Source organism: Kogia breviceps, chromosome 5, assembly GCF_026419965.1.
Source record: "Kogia breviceps isolate mKogBre1 chromosome 5, mKogBre1 haplotype 1, whole genome shotgun sequence".
Taxonomy (NCBI): Eukaryota; Metazoa; Chordata; class Mammalia; order Artiodactyla; family Physeteridae; genus Kogia; species Kogia breviceps.
In genome coordinates this window covers 67,737,597-67,757,032 of record NC_081314.1, presented here as the reverse complement: position 1 = coordinate 67,757,032, position 19,436 = coordinate 67,737,597, and the positions used below count along the sequence as shown (strand labels likewise).

The window sequence follows — 19,436 nt, the reverse complement described above, 5'->3', positions numbered from 1 at the left end:
AAAAATAATAAAAACAAATAAACTTTGATCTAAGTCTCATAAGTTATATAAAATTTAACTCAAAACATCCCAGATTTAAGTGCAAACACAAAACTATAAAACTTTTAGGAAAAACACAGGAGAAAATCTTCAGGATCCTAGACTAGACAAAGAATTCTCAGACCTGATGCCAAAAGCATAAAAGGAAAAATTAATAAACTGGACTTCATCAAAATTTAAAACTTTTGCTCTGCAAAAGCCCCTGTTAAGAGGATAAAAAGAAAAGCTACTTACTGGGAGAATCACCTACCTGACAAAAAGCTAGAATGTAGCATATGTTTTTTAAAAATCTAGAACTATCAAAACTCAACAGTAAAATAAAAAACAATCTAATTAGAACACAGGCAAAACACACGAACAGACATTTGACAAAAGAAGAGATACAAATGGCAAATAAGCACAAGAAAAGATGTTCAACATCAACAGTCATTAGGGAAACATAAGTTAAACCACAATGAGGTATCACTACACATCTATCAGAATAACAAAGATAAAAGAGAGTGACTTCGTCAAATGCTGGTGAGGATGTGGATAAACTGGATCACTCATATATTGCTGCTGAAAATATAAAATGGTACAAACACTCTGGGAAACAGTTTGGTAGTTTCTTAAAAAATTAAACATACAACTATCATATGATCCAGCAATTGCACTCCTGGACATTTCTCCCAGAGAAATGAAGACTTAGGTTCACACAGAAACCAGTATACACAAGTTTATAGCAGCTTTATTTTTAATAGCCTCAAACTGGAAACAATGACACCCTTCATTGGGTGAATGGTTAATCAAACTGTGGTACATCCATCCATGTTATGGAATACAACTCAGCGATAAAAAGCAACAAATGTGATAGAGGCAACAACCTAGATGAATCACCAGAGAATTATGCTGAGTTTAAAAAAGTCAATTCCCAAAAGGTTACATACTATAAATTCTATTTATATAACATTCTTGAAATGACAAAATTATAGAAATGGAGAACAATTAATGATTGCCAAGGGCTAAAAAAGGGCTGGGGGCAGGAGGGAAGTAGGTGTGGCTACAGAAGGGCATAATGAGGGATCCTGTGGCAATGGAAATGTTCTGTATCTTCACTGTACTGGTCAATATCCTGGTTATGTAGTTGTACAATATACAAGATGTTCCCACTGGGGAAAACTGAGTTAAGAATACACGGGATCTCTTTATATTAGTTTTTACAACTAAATGTGAATCTACAACTATCCCAAAATTTAAAATTTAATTAAAAGAAAAAAAAGGATACTCACGCCTGCCTACCCCTGACTATTCCTACTCAACTCACTTAAATAGGGCTAACCTATCCAAATTAGCACTTTCAATCCGGCTTCTTAAAGAAACGAGGGTTTTATCAATTTTGAACATTTAAAATCATAAACAAAACATTAGTTAAAGCCAAATCTATTTCCTTATTTAAGCCTTCCTTTCCAGAATCTGATTATGAAGAGACAAGCCTGACTGTCCAGTGGATGATCCCTGGTGGCAATCTCCTAGATGCCTGAAAATGAGCTAGGTAGGATCAGTAGCTCCCCATCTTCCCAGTGGTAAGGGCTAAGCACTGACTCAACTTTCCACAGGATCTGCGGTCAGAGTTAGGCAGCTGACATTCCCAGGACTAGTATACAACCACCTTGAGCAGTTGATGCCCAAGCTCAGATGATCCCCACTTAACTCATTTGGAAGGCTGCTCTCACAAGAGCCCTAAAGAAAAAGAGAATGGAAAAAGACCAGTCCTTCTATTGAAGCAAAACCCTCTCAGTCCATCCAGCCAGACCTGGTCTACATATGCCAACCTATGGGATATTACAAGATCAAGGGCCTAGCCCTCCTCCCTTTAAGTTCAGCCTATACTGTGTGCTGCTTGCTTATCTGACTGTCTTTCAACACAGACACAGTAAGCAACATTTGCTTTAAGAAGATACCTCTCGGTCTCAAAAGCTTACAAGGCCAGCCCTGAGAAATGAATGGATTTTTGGTCTCCAGAATCCAAAAAAAGTAAATATTTCTCTAATCTCTTCCTCAATGCACAGCCCTATAAGTGACCAAAGAAGATTGTTTCTCTTGTTAGGTATCCGTGCACATTTAAGATTAATTAAAGAAGACAATGTGGATATGTGAATAAAACTCTGAGCTAACAGAAAACCTAAATATTTAAGCGTGTCAATTGTCTGAGCGACTGAATAGATCATTTTATTGCATTGTGACTGTCTTACCATCTGCCAACTGAAGACATAATCTCTGGCTTTCCCTACTTCATAGGGATGATGTGAAAAGAAATGAGATAGCAGATGTAGATTCCTTTGCTTTCTGGAGCAATATAATTCGCATAATTTATATTCTAAAAATCAATCAGGCAATGAAAACCACATTGTTTGATAATGATTCAAAATCCTAACAAAGCCTAGAATGTACATGTACAGCAAAGTAGATAAACATACCTGAACACAAACACACACACACACACCCCTCAGAAAGACAGATAGATAGATCAATCAATCGATCCCTGTGGGATCTCAGAGCTAAGCAGCCGGTATTGTAGTATTAGTACACAAACAAAACACCGTGAGCAGCTATATATAGATAGCTCTCTGTATGTGTGTATATATGTATATGTATTTTTCCTTTTTTTTTCTTTTCAGAAATGATGATAACAAAATAATCTTCTAGGAAAAATCTGACTCGCCAGAACCAGCATTTTTAAACAAGCCTCAGGGATAAAGCAGTATGCTGGACACCAACACTGTTTTTATTTCTTCAAAGCATCTCAGGGAAGCATGAGTTAGACAAGGAAAGCTCTACAACCTCACCCTACATTCAGCTTTTAGTCTCTGTGCATTCCCTGGCATGAACTCTTTTTTTGTTTGTTTGTTTGCTTTGCGGTACGAGGGCCTCTCACTGTTGCGGCCTCTCCCATTGCGGAGCACAGGTTCCGGACGCGCAGGCTCAGCGGCCATGGCTCACAGGCCCAGCCGCTCCGCGGCATGTGGGATCTTCCCGGACTGGGGCACAAACACGTGTCCCTTTCATCGGCAGGCGGATTCTCAACCACTGCGCCACCAGGGAAGCCCTGGCATGAACTCTTAATACAAAAATATATGCCAACAGCTGCTATAACAATGGCCTTGAATGTTCTCTCTGTCATGGAAATGTAAAATGAAGCTGGAGAGCTTGGTAACAATGTAAGGCTTCATTTGAAGATATTTTAAAATTACATTATTTTTTCAAATCTTTTTGGACTGATTGATATTTTTTAAATGTCTCCAGTTTATTTCTCATACCTCTACTTTGTTTCATAAACAAACAAAGATAAATGGAGCAAGATAAAATAACCCAAAATACATGAAAATGCTTCCACAGTTCATTGGGCAACTTTAGAGTTGGAGAACACTGTTAGCAGGCAACTCGGATACCAAAGAAGCCAAAGGGACAGACTGTCTCCAGAGTCGTTAACTGTGTTGAATACTACTGAGAACCAATAAGATGAGGAATAAAAGGGCCCAAAGAATTCACAGACACGGAATGAGACGGAGGTGAGGAGATGGAGACAGCGCATAAGATGTGTGGCTCTGTTAGGACTGTACAAACAAGAGGCATAAGACTATGGGAGATGGCGCAGGGCAAAGAAGGGATCTGTTTGCTGTTTGACTTTGTTTGGGGAATGGGAAAGACAGCCCGAAGAAAAGGCAAGGTTCAAGATGTATGAGGCAGAGAACACTTTAATTCCTTTTAATCTTACTAGCTAGTGTACAAATAAATTATAATTATAGGTTCAAACCTTTTGTTAGATAAATAAAAGCCACAGCCTGTCAAAAACATCATGAGATCCAAAAGTCATCTTCTGTAGTTAAGACAGGCAAAATATTGATTGATCTTTGGAGGAAAGCAGAAATACTGAATGGCGTTATATATTCTGACTCTAAGGAAAAGGTGAGACTCCTCAAAGGTAAAGGTTAAAACTGAGACAGCAGGCATGAGTGCCACCTGCTGGTAAAATGTAAATGCTCACTATTTTGCCTGAGATAGAAACCAGTCTTAGGAATTTGAACTAATTGGATTAGAGGTTACCTGTTTCCAATGAGAGTTTCTCCATAATGATACAGAATTCTCAGACCTTCCCACCCAGCAAAACAAAGTCTTTTAAAAAACACTCCTGATTAGTTGTTCATTATCCCTCTACTTCAGTACATTCAATAGTAAGAGGCACACAAGTCCAAGATTTGTTACAGCATCACTAGGTCATTTTAAACTGAAATAGACCTTCTCTTGATTTCTACCCACTTACATTAGCCTTCCCTCTACTGCAATACAATAAATCTCCATATGACAGTCCTTCACCATCTGAAAGCAGCCGTGTCTCCACTTACTTTCTCCTCAGATTAAACAACCCAGTATTTTTTTTAACTGTTGTTTTTAAAACCTCCCACCATCCCAGTTGTGGGATACAGGTCAGTCTGTCAACAGTCCATAAAATACCTTAGAGTTTTTATTTTCAATACATAGCCCAGTGGTACTATCACTTTCCTCTGTCTGGGCCTTAACACACAACTGGCTCACAATAAGTTTGTGGTCAACTAAAATCCTGTCCAGCTAGATTTTCCCAATCCAGCATGCATGCAACTTAATTATTTGAATCTAGTGCAAGTCTTAATGTTTATCCTTGTTAAATTCCATCTCATAACAATTTTGATTGCACTTTGTCAAGATCATTTGGGACCCTGAATTCTTGGTGCCATCTAAATTCGACAAGCCACTCCATAAATCTTCATCCAAATCGCTAAAAACTTGGATATGAAGGATCCCTAGAAAGTAATTAATACTAAGCCACCAAGAATACTCTTTGGGTAGGGATGTTCATCATCTGCAAATCTACTTACTATTTACTAATCTATTTCAGCAATGAGGATAATGGAAAACTAAGACAAATGCTTTAACAAAATCAAGATGTTATGTAATAAGCACTGCACGAATATAGTGTCCGGGGACTTCCCTGGTGGTGCAGTGGTTAAGAATACGCCTGCCAATGCAGGGGAAATGGGTTCAATTCCTGGTCCGGGAAGATCACACGTGCCACGGAGCAACTAAGCCCGTGCGCCACAACTACTCAGCCTGCGTTCTACAGCCCACGAGCCACAACTACTGAGCCTGTGTGCCACAACTACTGAAGCCCGCGCACCTAGAGCCTCTGCTCTGCAACAAAGAGAAGCCACCGCAATGAGAAGGCTGCACACTGCAATGAAGCGTAGCCCCCGCTCACCGCAACTAGTGAAAGCCTGAGTACAGCAACGAAGACCCAATGCAGCCAAAAAATTAATTAATTAAAAAGAAGAATACGGTGTCCTCACATTCCTGTCAAAAATGCAGTTTATGAGTTTAGCAAGGTTGTTTTTATGTGAACTCATGGAATATTGCTCATAAACCACACTGGGGTTATCAGTGGGTAGTTTCCTATGTCTACTCTTCTTTTAAAAAATGACACTTTAAGAGTTAACCTATTTAATTATTTTATGACTGTTTTATGATTAAATATTTATGACTTAACACTGAAAACAGCAGATTTATGGTGACTTGTGCATGTATTTCACTCATCCTAATGGGCTGAAGATCACCTTTTCCAAAAGCAAATAGTCCTGAGTGAAATAAACTGTGTCTCCTCTGCTTAGGCATCCATGCTTAAGTGAGTGTGCCTTAATTGAATACTGATCCAAAGTTACTTACAAATTATTAATGATAGCTCAGATCATTCAAACAGGATCCCAGATTATAATTCCACTGCATCTTGAGATTTGAACAATCATGATGTAACTATATGAAATATATCCTGGGCTTCAACTTTTTCTTTAATATATTTATCTGGACTTTTTCATTTTATTTTATTTTTTGTTTTAGATTTTCTTTCTTTTTTTTTTTTTTTTCATGTGGACCATCCCCAAAGTCTTCATTGAATTTGTCACAACCCTGCCTCTGCTCTACGCCCTGGCCTTCCTGTCGCAAGGCATATGGGATCCTAGTTCCCTGACCAGGCATCGAATCCGCAACCCCCTGCATTGGATGGTGAAGTCCCAACCACTGGACCACCCTGCACTGGATGGCGAAGTCCCTGGACTTTTCCATTTTAAAGACCATTCTCTGTGCTCATGAAAAAGGAAGCAAAACAAGAAGTGTTGCTCTAGAGTAGAGTGTAGAAGTCCAGATGTGGACTCTGAAGCCCAAGTGCCTGGATTCTAATCCCAGCTCTATCATTCACTAGCTATGTGACCTGCAACAGGCAATTCAACCTCCCTGTGCCTCAGTCTCATTGATAAATGTGAATAATGACAGTGCCTACCTCATAGAGTTATAGGAATTAAATGAGTTAACAAGTGTGAAGGGTTTGTAACAGTGCCTGCCACACAGTAAGCACTAAAGACTTCAGATGTTTGCTATAATTATCATTCTTGATCACCTATTAACATCACCCCTTCTCACTCATTCTTTCCCTGCACTTGCTCTGAAAATAATATAGTACAATGGTTAGTTAAGAGCTGGGCTCTGAAGTCAGAAAAACCTGTATTAGAGTTCTGTCCTCACCCTTTATCAGCAATACTACCTTGGGAAGTCACTTAACCTCTCTCAGCCTAAATTTCCTCATCAATAAAATGAGGATAAAAACAGTATCTACTTCATGGTGCTGTTGTGAGAATTAAACAAAAATGAATGTCACACCCTTCATGTAGCACCTGGCACATAATATACGTATTCAGTGAATCTTTGCCAAAAGCCCTCCTTCATGCCCCTTAGCATTTTGGTAGGCACAATCTGCACCAGACCAGTCTCTGTTCTGACAGTCGTATAGATTCTTGATGTTTTGGGCAAATATCTTTGGTTATCTGCCTCTATCCAACTCTGGTAGCTGTTCTGTGTTTTGTAGACAGATACTTCTCTCAACATTCCTCCCCATTTCCTTTCTCTTTGAATTGTTTGTGGTTATTACATCAGAATTTAAGAATTTCCTGTTCTTTGTGAACCTATTATTATTTTGGAGCCTATAACCATGAGACTGTGCCCATATTTTTTTCCCTAAAATATCTGTTTTCTAAAACACAGGATTCACGAGTGTTGTTTTTTCATCATAATTACAAACTTTAAAATAAATGATAAATTTTCTATCAATAATCTATCCCTTCTATTTCCCCAATCATTGGGAAAAAGTAAATTCAGGATAATGGTTCCCACCATCGTTTCCTTTACCACCTATAAGACTAAATGATTAATAAATCAAAAATGTTATCAGATACTCTTTTTAGCAGAATGAAACTTCTGACAAATATCTAGATGGTTAAAGAACACATTACTACTACAGTTTGTTTCTCAGTAAATTTTACAATCTCATGCTGAGATTCTTTATATCTCTCCATCAGAATATCACTTTTGTTCCTTTCTTCTTTTATAGCTCTCTACCATATTCTTCCCCAGCAAGGTGGTTTCCATCTTATGTGTACATGCGCACACGCGCACACACACCCCCCTCATCAGCCCCTCCTAGCATTCCCTATTGGATGTTTCTTTTCAACAAAGTACATCTTCCAACGACCAGAGTTCTTACATGAGTACCATCCTACCACCTCTTGGTAGCAGATATCTTCTGGTTAAAATACTAAGTTTTCTTTTCTATATATACTGCATTGATATACAAAATCATGTATATACAAGGTACTGTTCCCAAACAGTTTTGTCCCCAAATGCCTTCTTTCTGCCATATGTTTTCCTCTCCTAAGTTATCTATTTTTATAATCTTATATAGGCTTCTTTCTCTTCTTTACTGACAAATGTAATAAGCCTCTAGCCAAAAGGCAATACAAGTTACTCTGCCAGAAGCCCACAGTACAGTTCAGGAAACCAAATCCTGTTTTGATACCCTCCAACTGTTAACTGCCACATCTATCCTTGTCTTCCAAAGTTAAGAGCAGCAAATGGAGATATAAAAAAGATATGAGCTGTGTCTGCTCCTCAGAACTCCAAAACCCTAGATTTCTTTTAAACATTTCCATTAATGTACACAAGAAAAGTTATTTTGACTACACTGTCAACTTTAAGATAGCAAGGACTACTTATCTTTTACACACTACCGCCAAGTGCCTAGTACATGTTAGACCAGAGGATGCATCCTTTGACCCATGGGCCAAGTCCTCCCACAGCCTGTTTCTGAATGGCTCACAGCTAAGAATGGTTTTTACATTTTTAAAGGGTTGTTTAAAAACAAACAAATAAAAAGTCGCTCAGAGGAATATGTGACAGAGACCACATATACCCCACAAAGCCTAAATTTTCCATCTAGCCCTTCTCAGAAAATGTTTGCTGACCCCCGTATCAGACCCTCAAATGTTTGTTAAAAGAGGAGGCAGGGGGAGGGGAGGAGAGGGAGAATGGGAAAGAAGACACAGATTTGCAACAAATATATTTTGAGATCACTGCAAATGGTGAAACTCTCATAATTAGCACTGTGCAGGTCTTTTTAAGTCATTCCTTGACTTCCATTTTCACTGAGTTTCAAGAGAAACTAAAGGTCATTCAATAGTATATTTAAGAGAACATAATTTTTTTTTTTTGCAACATATCTAATCTTGAATCACAGGTGCTCCTAGGAGAACTAAATTTAAACCTTGGTAGTATACTTCTTCTCCAACTAGCCTAGTTAACATAAGTGTTAGTCATCAGCAAGGTGTAAGGTATCACTTCACAGGTATGTACCCTCGTACATACATCCTTTCCTTCCATGCAGCACCAAGTGCCTAAGCACTAACAACCCACAACATTTTACTCATCTGTTCCCATGTATCTGTACACCTGTTACCTCAAAATTCAATCACTGAGAATGCTCCACAAACCCTGTAATAAAGCTCTGAACACTGAAAAATGTTTAACCAAAACACGAAAGTCCCATTCTCATATAATACCAGAGCAGTAGTACTAGACCTATTCATAGCAATGTCTATTAGAAGCACTTGCAAAGGTGTACCTGAAAATGCTGCTCCATCACTTGGATTTTTCCCTGGTCTGGGCACTTTTTTAGAGCTCGATCTGCATAATGGAGCAGGATTTCCACCATCTGTAAGGAAAACAGCTTTGTATATAAATTAAAGTATATCTCTAAAGTTTTTCAATACTTAATATATGTGATCTTCTTAAACAATACAGAATCAGGCTTTGCTATTATATTAAAAATATAATTTAAAATTTTAGTGACTTTATTTCTCAGTTTTTTTAACCCCAGCCTAATTTCTTTCAGCCTCAGGGTTAGTACCAATTTGCTAATCTTTCCTAATAAATACCTCCAGGTTCCAGACCTCATTAGTATATATATTGCTCAGGAAATAAAAAGTTGAAGTTTAGCTCTTCAGTTATCCTCTACATATGTCTTTCCCTAAAAAACACAGACAGCCAATACTTTTTTTTACCAGATACCGAGAAAATCACTTATAAGTCTCAGTTTTGCCCAATTTCTGTGTATGTTTTCTAAATGTTTATACTAATTTGGAATCTAATTTTTACCAATGCATTTGCACAATAAAAAGGGGGAGGAATGACTATAGTAAATGAATTCAAGCAAGTTTAGACTAGGAAGACAAAGCTAGTGTTAAATATTAACATTAACCATATTAATACTAATTAATAATAATAATAAACATCAGGCCTCTCTGCTCCCTCAAGCAACACAAACACTTGCACACATAGTATTTCTCATTATTACTAATCAGTTTATAATGACCAACAAATGTCAACTTTCTATGGACTATAATTAGGTTCAGAGATAACCCAGATCCCTGGGTTTTTTACTCCTCCTACTGTCTGCTGTCTTTTGGCTATTTTACTATTTATAATTTTCATAAGAGAGTGAGCAAGGGAAAAAAGGGTGATAAGAAGGAATTTTAAAAGCACGCAAGATAACACCAAGGAATTACAATCTGACTTGTTTTCTTAATACACTCTCTTCTTAACTGTAGTCATTTACCTAATCACGCCCAAGATTATTAGCAAACACCAAAGGCAATCTGCACTGTACCCCAGTAAAGACCCTATTAAAATACTCACCCGATCTGCAACAACAGCCTTTCTCTTACTGGCATCCCCTGATAATCCTGCAGAGAAGCAAAATCCAGGGTAAATACAAAGTTAATCCATATCTTCAGGAGTGAAACTGCTCTGGTCTTCTACTGATAACCTATGCTAACAGTAGATAAAACAATCCTTAGGTATCAAAATGTTGGATAATATGCCATAACAGGAACACCTCCCATCTATTGGACCAGATAGCTTATCAATGTACTTCCCTTTTGTTCCAATAATCAATTTTCCTTATGAAATGAATTTTAAAAGTGACATTTAAAATTCTATATCCTGTATTCGTCATTAACCTTTTTCATTGAAAGTCTATAAGGTTTGATAACATCTTGCTTATAAAATACTTGAACACTGAGTCAAAAGTGTTCTGTAGGGCTTCCCTGGTGGCGCAGTGGTTGAGAGTCTGCCTGCTGATGCAGGGGACACGGGTTCGTGCCCCGGTCTGGGAAGATCCCACATGCTGCGGAGCGGCTGGGCCCGTGAGCCAGGGCTGCTGAGCCTGCGCGTCCGGAGCCTGTGCTCCGCAACGGGAGAGGCCACAACAGTGAGAGGGCCACGTAACGCAAAAAAAAAAAAAAAAAAAAAAAAAAGTGTTCTGTAAGTGATTAGTATTATTTATTTTCTCTGCTCCAGAAAAACAACACCTACTACACCAGTGTTCTGTTAACTTACCCACTACTGCCTTTGCTTTTCCTTCATGGAAAGACCATGCAAGAGCCAAGGCTTCTGTAAGACAGTCTTGTTTCAGGAGGTGATCCACTCTCTAAAATGAATAAATGAGAGAAGACAGACCCCTTTGTCTGACCAATCACCAGTCAAAATTCCTATTCTACCTAATATCTTTCCAGAAGTTGCTGCTTAGTAGCTAAAATTATTCCAATAATCATGTGAGTATCTTATTTCCAAGAAAAACAATTTCTTAAAGTACTGGATAGTACAGTGACTGTATAGGCTAGTATAAGCAGCCACAAGGCCTAAATATGAAAAGAGGAAACAGCTAGAATGTCACTGTAGCAGAAACAGCTAGTTATCACAACATCCATTCACTCCCTCCTCTTTCGTAACAAATCCCAAGTTTATTTGAGATGGCAATAAACCAGCTAAAGGACATTTCTAAGACTCCCTTGTAGCCACTTGGGGCCATGTGACTAAGTTCTGGCCAATGATAAGTGGAAGTGCTATCTGGACCTTTCTGGGATGTCACCTTAAAAGGTCAGGGCCAGCCTTCTCTTTCCTCCTTCCTGGAATGTGGATTTAAAAGCTGGAACTCCAGCAGTCATGAACTCCATGAAATGATCTTGAGACTAGAATCCACACACAAGGATGGCACGATAGGGTAGTATGCCAAAGACTATGGAGTTGCCATACTAGCCACAGACTGCCTACCTCCAGATTGCTTTTACATGAGAGAGAGTTCTTTTACACCACTGGTATTTTGAATTTTCTGATATATGCAGCCAAACCTTATCATTAGTTATAGTCAGTTCTATCAAATCAAGTATATGATAGTTATAATGGTTTTGATGTACACTTCTGAAATTAAAAAGCACGAATCCAAATACTCTTTTTCTGCAAAGTCAGAACAAAAAACGTTAAGATGCTCTCAATTCAATAGCGTTAACATATAAAATTACTTTGAACTCACCTCTCTCCAGCTCCTCAGCATCATCACATAAACAGACTGGAAAACAAAGAGACGGAAATTAAAATTATCATCTTTAACAGACTTGTAAAACAAGTTTCAAACTTCTGACATATTTGTCTCAGTCCTACATTTCATTTTACATCTCTTTAAGTAAAAGATAATTAAGTAAATACTACAGTTAAAAGTATTTACTGGGCTTCCCTGTTGGCGCAGTGGTTGAGAATCCGCCTGCCGATGCAGGGGACACGGGTTTGTGCCCCGGTCCGGGAAGATCCCACATGCCGTGGAGCGGCTAGGCCCATGAGCCATGGCTGCTGAGCCTGCGCGTCCGGAGCCTGTGCTCCGCAACGGGAGAGGCCACAACAGTGAGAGGCCCGTGTACCACCAAGAAAAAAAAAAAAAAAAAAGTATTTACTAAAGGGTCTTCAAGGGCCCACGTTAAAGAGTAAATCAAACATTTAAAGGTCAATAAGCCTACAGTCCAAGAAGGAGTTAATTCCACAGATAAGGAAGAAGGAAAGTCCAATCTCCCAACATGTTTCTCTGTGCTAAGTTTTTTTTTTAATTAATTTATTTAATTTATTTATTTTTGGCTGCATTGGGTCTTCGTTGCTGTGCACGGGCTTTCTCTAGTCGTGGAGAGCGGGGGATACTCTTCGCTGCGGTGCATGGGCTTCTCATTGTGGTGGCTTCTCTTGTTGCAGAGCACAGGCTCTGGAGTGCAGGCTCAGTAGTTGTGGCACACGGGCTCAGTAGTTGTGGCTTATGGGCTCTAGAGCGCAGGCTCAGTAGTTGTGGCACATGGGCTTAGTTGCTCTGCAGCAACTAAGAGGATCTCACAGATCCTCTGTGGGATCTTCCTGGACCAGGGCTCAAACCCATGTCCCCTGCATTGGCAGGCGGATTCTTAACCACTGTGCCACTAGGGAAGCCCTCCATGTTACGTTTTTTTAAAAAAACCCACAGGAACAAATTGATATACAAAAAGTTCCTATTCTAAGTCAAATGTCTCAATGTGTTTTAATATACCCTAAGATGATCTAAGCTAAAGGACATCTTAATTACATGTCAAATATTAATGATAAGGTATCTTCCTGGTCATGAAAACATAAATGTGAAGGAACATTATGAAAGAATCCCTCTGAACAAAGAAAACCAGAACCTAAACAAAAGTAAAAATACAGTATGTCTAAAAGTAGAGGAAATAAATTAATTAGTTGTAAAGCACAGAGAACTATATTCAACATCTTACAATAACCTATAATAAAATAAAGGGGCAATCTTAAAAAAATTAATTAAAAATCATCTAACCCCTAAAAGTTTTCAATTACTGCTAATCAGTATTAATTTTGTAATCACTGCCCTCTTTACCAGCAACCTCCTTCAGCCCCTACTATCCTGACACAAATGCACACCAAGTCACAGAGTGGAAGAACTTACTTTTGTTCCCAAATAAAAGATTTGACCACCATAGCTACTGATGGATTGATAACAAGCCTTCTCTCCAACCAAAGCCTAAAAAAAAAAAATTTAAAGATAAAAGTTACATGCATTAGGAGTCTAAAGTTTTAAAGAATGTGGATTACAGAGACAACATGGTTTCATCCCATAAGTGAGTGGGAGGATAAAATGTCAGTCAAGTGCCAGTCTGTGAGTGGAAGTGGCATAAAGGACAAAGTGCAAAAGTAATTCTCTGCTTATATACGGTCTCTTTATTTTTCAGAGTAATGCGTAAAGGGAAGAACATGCCAACTTCTAAATTTCAAGCAAAATTGTTGCAACCTGCCCACTACTGGATGACAGGTAGTCACTGCTTCTGGCAAAGAATAGGGCTAATTGAAATGGTACTTCCAAGTTCTTTGAAATAAATATCAACAAAAAACACAAGAGGAAACAGGAAGATAAAGCAGCACAGTACATGAAAGTCAGCACAGCCCAGCAAAATAGAAACGAAACCTACAGTCTGATAAATCTGGTTGCAAATTTTGGCTCTGTCACCCAGTAGGTGACAGAGGTTAAACAAGTTTCAAACTTCTGACAAATACATTTTTCCATCTTTGAAAACTATGCAGTTTCTGGGAGGCTTAAATACATTAATATTTATAAATCTCCTAAAATATGTAAGTGGTCAATACTGATAACTAATAATTTTTCCTAACTTTTTATTATGAAAATTTAAACATATATACAAAGGTAGAGAGAATAAAATAATGAACCCAATGTATCCAGTAACCAGCTTCATTAATTATCACTTCATCACCAATCTTGTTTCATCTATATTCCCACTGACTCCCCTATAACACAGTAAAAATTCTGAAGTAAATCTCAGATCTTGAACATCTCATTTACAAAAATTCAGTATATGCACAATAAATACATCCTTTCTAACATAACCACACAATTTCATTGACAGGCTTTCAAAAATTAACAATCATTCCTCCATGTCAAATATCTGATCAGTGTTTGGATTTCAAATTGTCTCATAAATGTCAAACGTTATTGAGGTTTCTGTTCTTTGTTTAGTTTTGTTTCTACATTTCATTTGTTTAAATCAAGACCCAAATAAGGGCCACACACTGAAGCTGGCTGATGCATCTCTTGTCTCTTTTAATCTACAGAGTTTGCCTCTATCTCTCACGGTCCTTTATTTTCCTTGAAGTTTATTTGTTGCAGACACTGGAACACTTATCCCATAGAGTTTCCTACTATCTGGATTTTGCTAACGGCATCCCCATGGACTCTTTTAACATGTTCCTCTGCTTCTGCATTTCCTCTAGAAGATCAGAATCAGGGTTTTTTTTTGGTTTGGTTTTCTGGTAGTACCACTTTAAGTATGACATTAGCGGTAGGATTTTTGTAGATGCTCTTTATTATCAGGCTGAAGAAGTTCCCTTCTATTCCTAGTTTGCTAAGAATTTTATCAGGAATAGATATGGAATTTTGTGAAATGCTTTTCTACATTTTTTGAGACGGTATTATGACCTTTCTTTTTTTTTTTTTTTTTTTTTTTGTGATACGCGGACCTCTACTGTTGTGGCCTCTCCCATTGCGGAGCGCAGGCTCCGGACGCACAGGCTCAGCGGCCATGGCTCACGGGCCCAGCTGCTCTGCGGCATGTGGGATCTTCCCGGACCGGGGCACGAATCCGTGTCCCCTGCATCGGCAGGCGGATTCTCAACCACTGTGCCACCAGGGAAGCCCTATGACCTTTCTTTTACAATAAACTAAATCAGTGAATTACACTGACTTTTTAAAAAAATAAATTATTTATTTATTTTTGGCTGCATTGGGTCTCTGTTGCTGTGCGCAGCCTTTCTCTAGTTGTGGCGAATGGGGGCTACTCTTCATTGCGGTGCGTGGGCTTCTCATTGCGGTGGCATCTCTCCTCATTCTGGAGCACTGGCTCTAGGTGCACGGGCTTCAGTAGTTGTGGCACATGGGCTCAGTAGTTGTGGCTTGTGAGCTCTAGAGCACAGGCTCAGTAGTTGTGGCACATGGGCTTAGCTGCTCTGTGGCACGTGGGATCTTCCTGGACCAGGGCTCAAATCCGTGTCCCCTGCATTGGCAGGCAGATTCTTAACCACCGCGCCACCAGAGAAGTCCCTACATTGACTTTTAAATGTTAAACCAGCCTGGCATGACTTGGATAAACACCATTTGACCATAATTACTCTTTTTATACATTGCTGGTTTCTATTTGCTACTATTTTAAGGATTTTTGCTTCTCTGCTCATGATGTCATTGGTCTATAGCATTCTTTACTGTAATGTCTTCGGTTTTATTATCAGAGGTAAGCTGGTGTCATAAAAAGAATTACATGCTCTTTTTTTTTTTTTTTTTTTGTGGTACGCGGGCCTCTCACTGTTGTGGCCTCTCCCATCGCGGAACACAGGCTCCGGACGCACAGGCTCAGCGGCCATAGCTCACGGGCCCAGCCGCTCCGCGGCATGTGTGATCTTCTTGGACCGGGACGCGAACCCGTGTCCCCCCCGTGTCCCCTGCATCGGCAGGCGGATTCTCAACCACTGCGCCACCAGGGAAGCCCCTACGTGCTCTCTTTTACTCTATTTTTTTAAAAGATTTTTGCGTAAAATTGATATTTTTTTTCCTTGAATATAATAGACTTCACTAGTGAAGCTATCTGAGCCTGGACTTTCTTTTAGGAAATCAAGTTAATGTACAGCCAGCCACACAGAAGTACAACCAATTAGATTTTCACTTCTTGAGTCAGCTTTGGTAATTTGTGCCTTCCAAAGAATTTTTCCATTTCATCCAAAATTGTTTAATTTATTGGCATAAAGTTATTCATATTATCTTTTTAATATCTTTAGACTCCATAGCAACCACACCTCTCTCATTCTTGATATCAATAATTGTGCCTTCTATTTCTCTGGATTAGTCTCACTGGAAGTTTATCAATTTTATTTATCTTTTAAAGAACAAGCTTTCTTTGATTTTCTCTATTGTTTGTCCATTTCCTACTTAACTGATATATTTTCATCTTTATTATTTCTTCCTTTAATCTACTTCAAGTTTATTTGCTCTTCTCTATTTCCTTAGATAGAACCCTAGATAACTGATTTGAGATCTTTGTTTCTAATGTATTTAATGTTATAAATTACCCTCAAATTTTTTTCTTTTTTTAAAATTTATTTATTTTATTTTTGGCTGCGTTGAGTCTTCGTTGCTGCGTGTGGGCTTTCTCTACTTGCAGCAAACAAGGGATACTCTTCATTACAGTGCATGGGCTTCTCATTGCAGTGGCTTCTCTTGCTGTGGAGCACAGGCTCTAGGTGCATGGGCTTCACTGGTTGCAGCACGCTGGCTCTAGGGTGCACAGGCTTAGTTGCTCCACGGCATGTGGGATTTTCCCTGACCGGGGATCGAACCCGTGTCCCCTGCATTGGCAGGAGGATTCTTAACCACTGTGCCACCAGGGAAGTCCCACACCCTCAAAATTAATTTAATTATAGACCACAATTTTTTTTCTGAAATACAGCTGATCTACAATGTTGCATTAGTTTCAAGTATACAGCAAAGTGATTCAGTTATACATATATATATTCTTTTTCAGATTCCTTTCCCTTATAGATTATTACAAAATATTAAGTATAGTTCCCCGTGCTATACAGTAGGTCCTTGTTGGTTATCTATTTTACATATGGTAGTGTTTATATGTTAATCCCAAACTCCTAATTATCCCTCCCCCTCTTTCCCCTTTGGTAACCATAAGTTTGTTTTGTACATCTATGAGTCTGTTTTATAAATAAGTTCATTTGTATCAATTTTTTAGATTCCACATACAAGTGATAACATGATATTTGTCTTTCTTTGGTTTACTTCAGTCAGTATGATAATCTCTAGGTTCATCCATGTTGCTGCATTATTTCATTATTTCATTCTTTTTATGGCTGGGTAATATTCCATGTATATACCACATCTTCCTTATCCATTCATCTGTCGATGGACAGTTAGGTTGTTTCCATGTCTTGGATATTATAAATAGTGCTTCTATGAACATTAGGGTGCATGTATCTTTTTGAATTATAGTTTTGCCCAGATATATGCCCAGGAGTGGGATCACTGGATCATATGGTGATTCTATTTTTAGTTTCTTAAGGAACCTCCATTGCCAATTTACAGTCCCACAAACAGTGCAGGAAGGTTCCTTTTTCTTCACACCCTCTCCAGCATTTATTATTTGTAGAGGTTTTGATCATGGCCATTCTGACTGGTGTGAGGTGATACCTCATTGTAGTTTTGATTTGCATTTCTCCAATAATTAGCAATGTTGAGCATCTTTTCATGTGCTTATTGGCCATCTGTATGTCTTCTTTGGAGAAATGCCTTTTTAGATCTTCTGCCCATTTTTTGATTGGGTTGTTCGTTTTTTTGATATTGAGCGGTATGAGCTGTTTGAGATCACAGCTGTTTGATATGCTGCTGTATTTTCACTTTCGTTTAGTTCAAAATATATTCTAATTTCCTTTGAGATTTCTTCTTTGACTCATGGGTTATTTATAAAAGTGTTACTTAATTTCCAAATATTTGGGTTATCTCCAGATTTACCCTGATGATTCCTTCAACAATTTGCTGTAGTTTGTTTTATGGCCTAGCATATAATCTATTGGATGCTCCATGTGCACTTGAAAAAGTTTGTAATTTGCTTTTGTTGGGTGGAATATTCTATAAATGTCAGTTAAGTCAAGTTGGTCAATAATTATTTTGTCTTCTATACCCTTGATGGTTTTGTCTACTAATTCTATTAATACTGATAAAGGGGTTTTGAAATTTCTAAACTCTAATTGTGGACTTGTCTGTTTCTCCTTTTAGATCTGTTAGTTTTAGTTTCATATATTTTGAAGGTCTGTTATTGGGTGCTTAAACCTTTAAGATTGCTATGCCTTCTTGACAAATTAACCCTTTTTTATCAATTTGAAATTTCTCTATCTCTGACAATATTCTCTACTCTGAAATCTACTTAATCTGATATTAAAATAGCCATTCTAATGATTAGTGTTTGCATGATATGTCTTTTTCCTTCCCCTTACTTTTAACTTGTCTGTGTCTTTGTATTTAATGTGAACTTTTTGTAGACAGCATATAGTTGGTTCTTGCTTTTTTTATCCAGTCTGACAATCCTTGCCTTTTAACTGAAATGTTTAGACATTTCCTATAATTATTGATATAGTTGGGTTTAGATTATCTTATTGTTTTCTACTTGTACTACCTGTTCTTTTTTTATGCTTTGTTGAATTTAATATTTTTTAACATTCCATTTTGTTGCTACCAGTGACTTATAAAGGTATACTTCTTTTTCAGTGACTGCTCTAGTGTTTACAATATGCAGCTTTAACTACTGTCAGTCTACATTTATATAATTTTATACCAGTTGATGTATAATGTTAACAACCTTACAATAATATACTTCCTTCCCCCTACCCCCTGCTGTTATGTACTATTTTCGTCACACTATTACTTCTACATATCATAAACATTACTTTTGTTTTAAACAGTCAACTGCTTTTGTTAAAGGACAATATTAAGGTATAATTTACATACCATAAAATTCACTCATTAAGTATACAATAATTTTTAGTAAATTTACAGTTGTTCGACCATCACCAAAATCCAGTTTTAAAACATTTCCATCATTCCCCAGAGATACCTTTTACCTATTTCCAGTCAACCCTCATTCCTGCTCCTGGTCCCAGTCCCACTAATCTACATCTGGCTCTATAAACCTGCCTTTTCTGGACACTTCATATAAATATAATCAAAGAGTATATGGTCTTTCCATATGCCTTCTTTCACTTAACACAGTATTTTTGAGGTTCATCCATGTTGTAGCATGTGTCAACAGTTCATCTTTTTTATTGAGATCAGCATTCTATTACGCAGATATGCCACATTTTGTTTATCCATTTATCAACTAGTGGACATTTTGACTGTTTTGACTTTTTAGCTATTAAGAATAATGCTGCTATGAACATTTGTGTACAAGTGTTTATGTAGAGATATGTTTTCATTTCACTTGAGTAGCTACCTAGGAATAGAATCACTCAGTCATATGGAATCTTTATGTTTAATATTTTGAGGAACTGCCAAAATGTTTTCCACAGTGGCTGCACCAAAA

The 19,436-nt window shown here is 38.0% G+C and overlaps 1 protein-coding gene across 5 annotated transcripts in view; it reads right to left on the bottom strand.

Moving 5' to 3' along the window:
* VPS8 (VPS8 subunit of CORVET complex) overlaps nt 1-19,436 on the bottom strand; it is a 310,442-nt gene that overhangs the window by 226,477 nt on the left and 64,529 nt on the right. For all 5 annotated transcript variants that reach the window (XM_067034155.1, XM_067034154.1, XM_067034156.1 and 2 more), the window contains 5 exons: nt 13,241-13,315; nt 11,801-11,836; nt 10,828-10,918; nt 10,126-10,172; nt 9,053-9,142 (listed from right to left, as the gene is read on the bottom strand). In XM_067034155.1, coding sequence (XP_066890256.1) covers nt 9,053-9,142; nt 10,126-10,172; nt 10,828-10,918; nt 11,801-11,836; nt 13,241-13,315 — 339 coding nt within the window. The remainder of the gene's footprint in view (nt 1-9,052; nt 9,143-10,125; nt 10,173-10,827; nt 10,919-11,800; nt 11,837-13,240; nt 13,316-19,436) is intronic.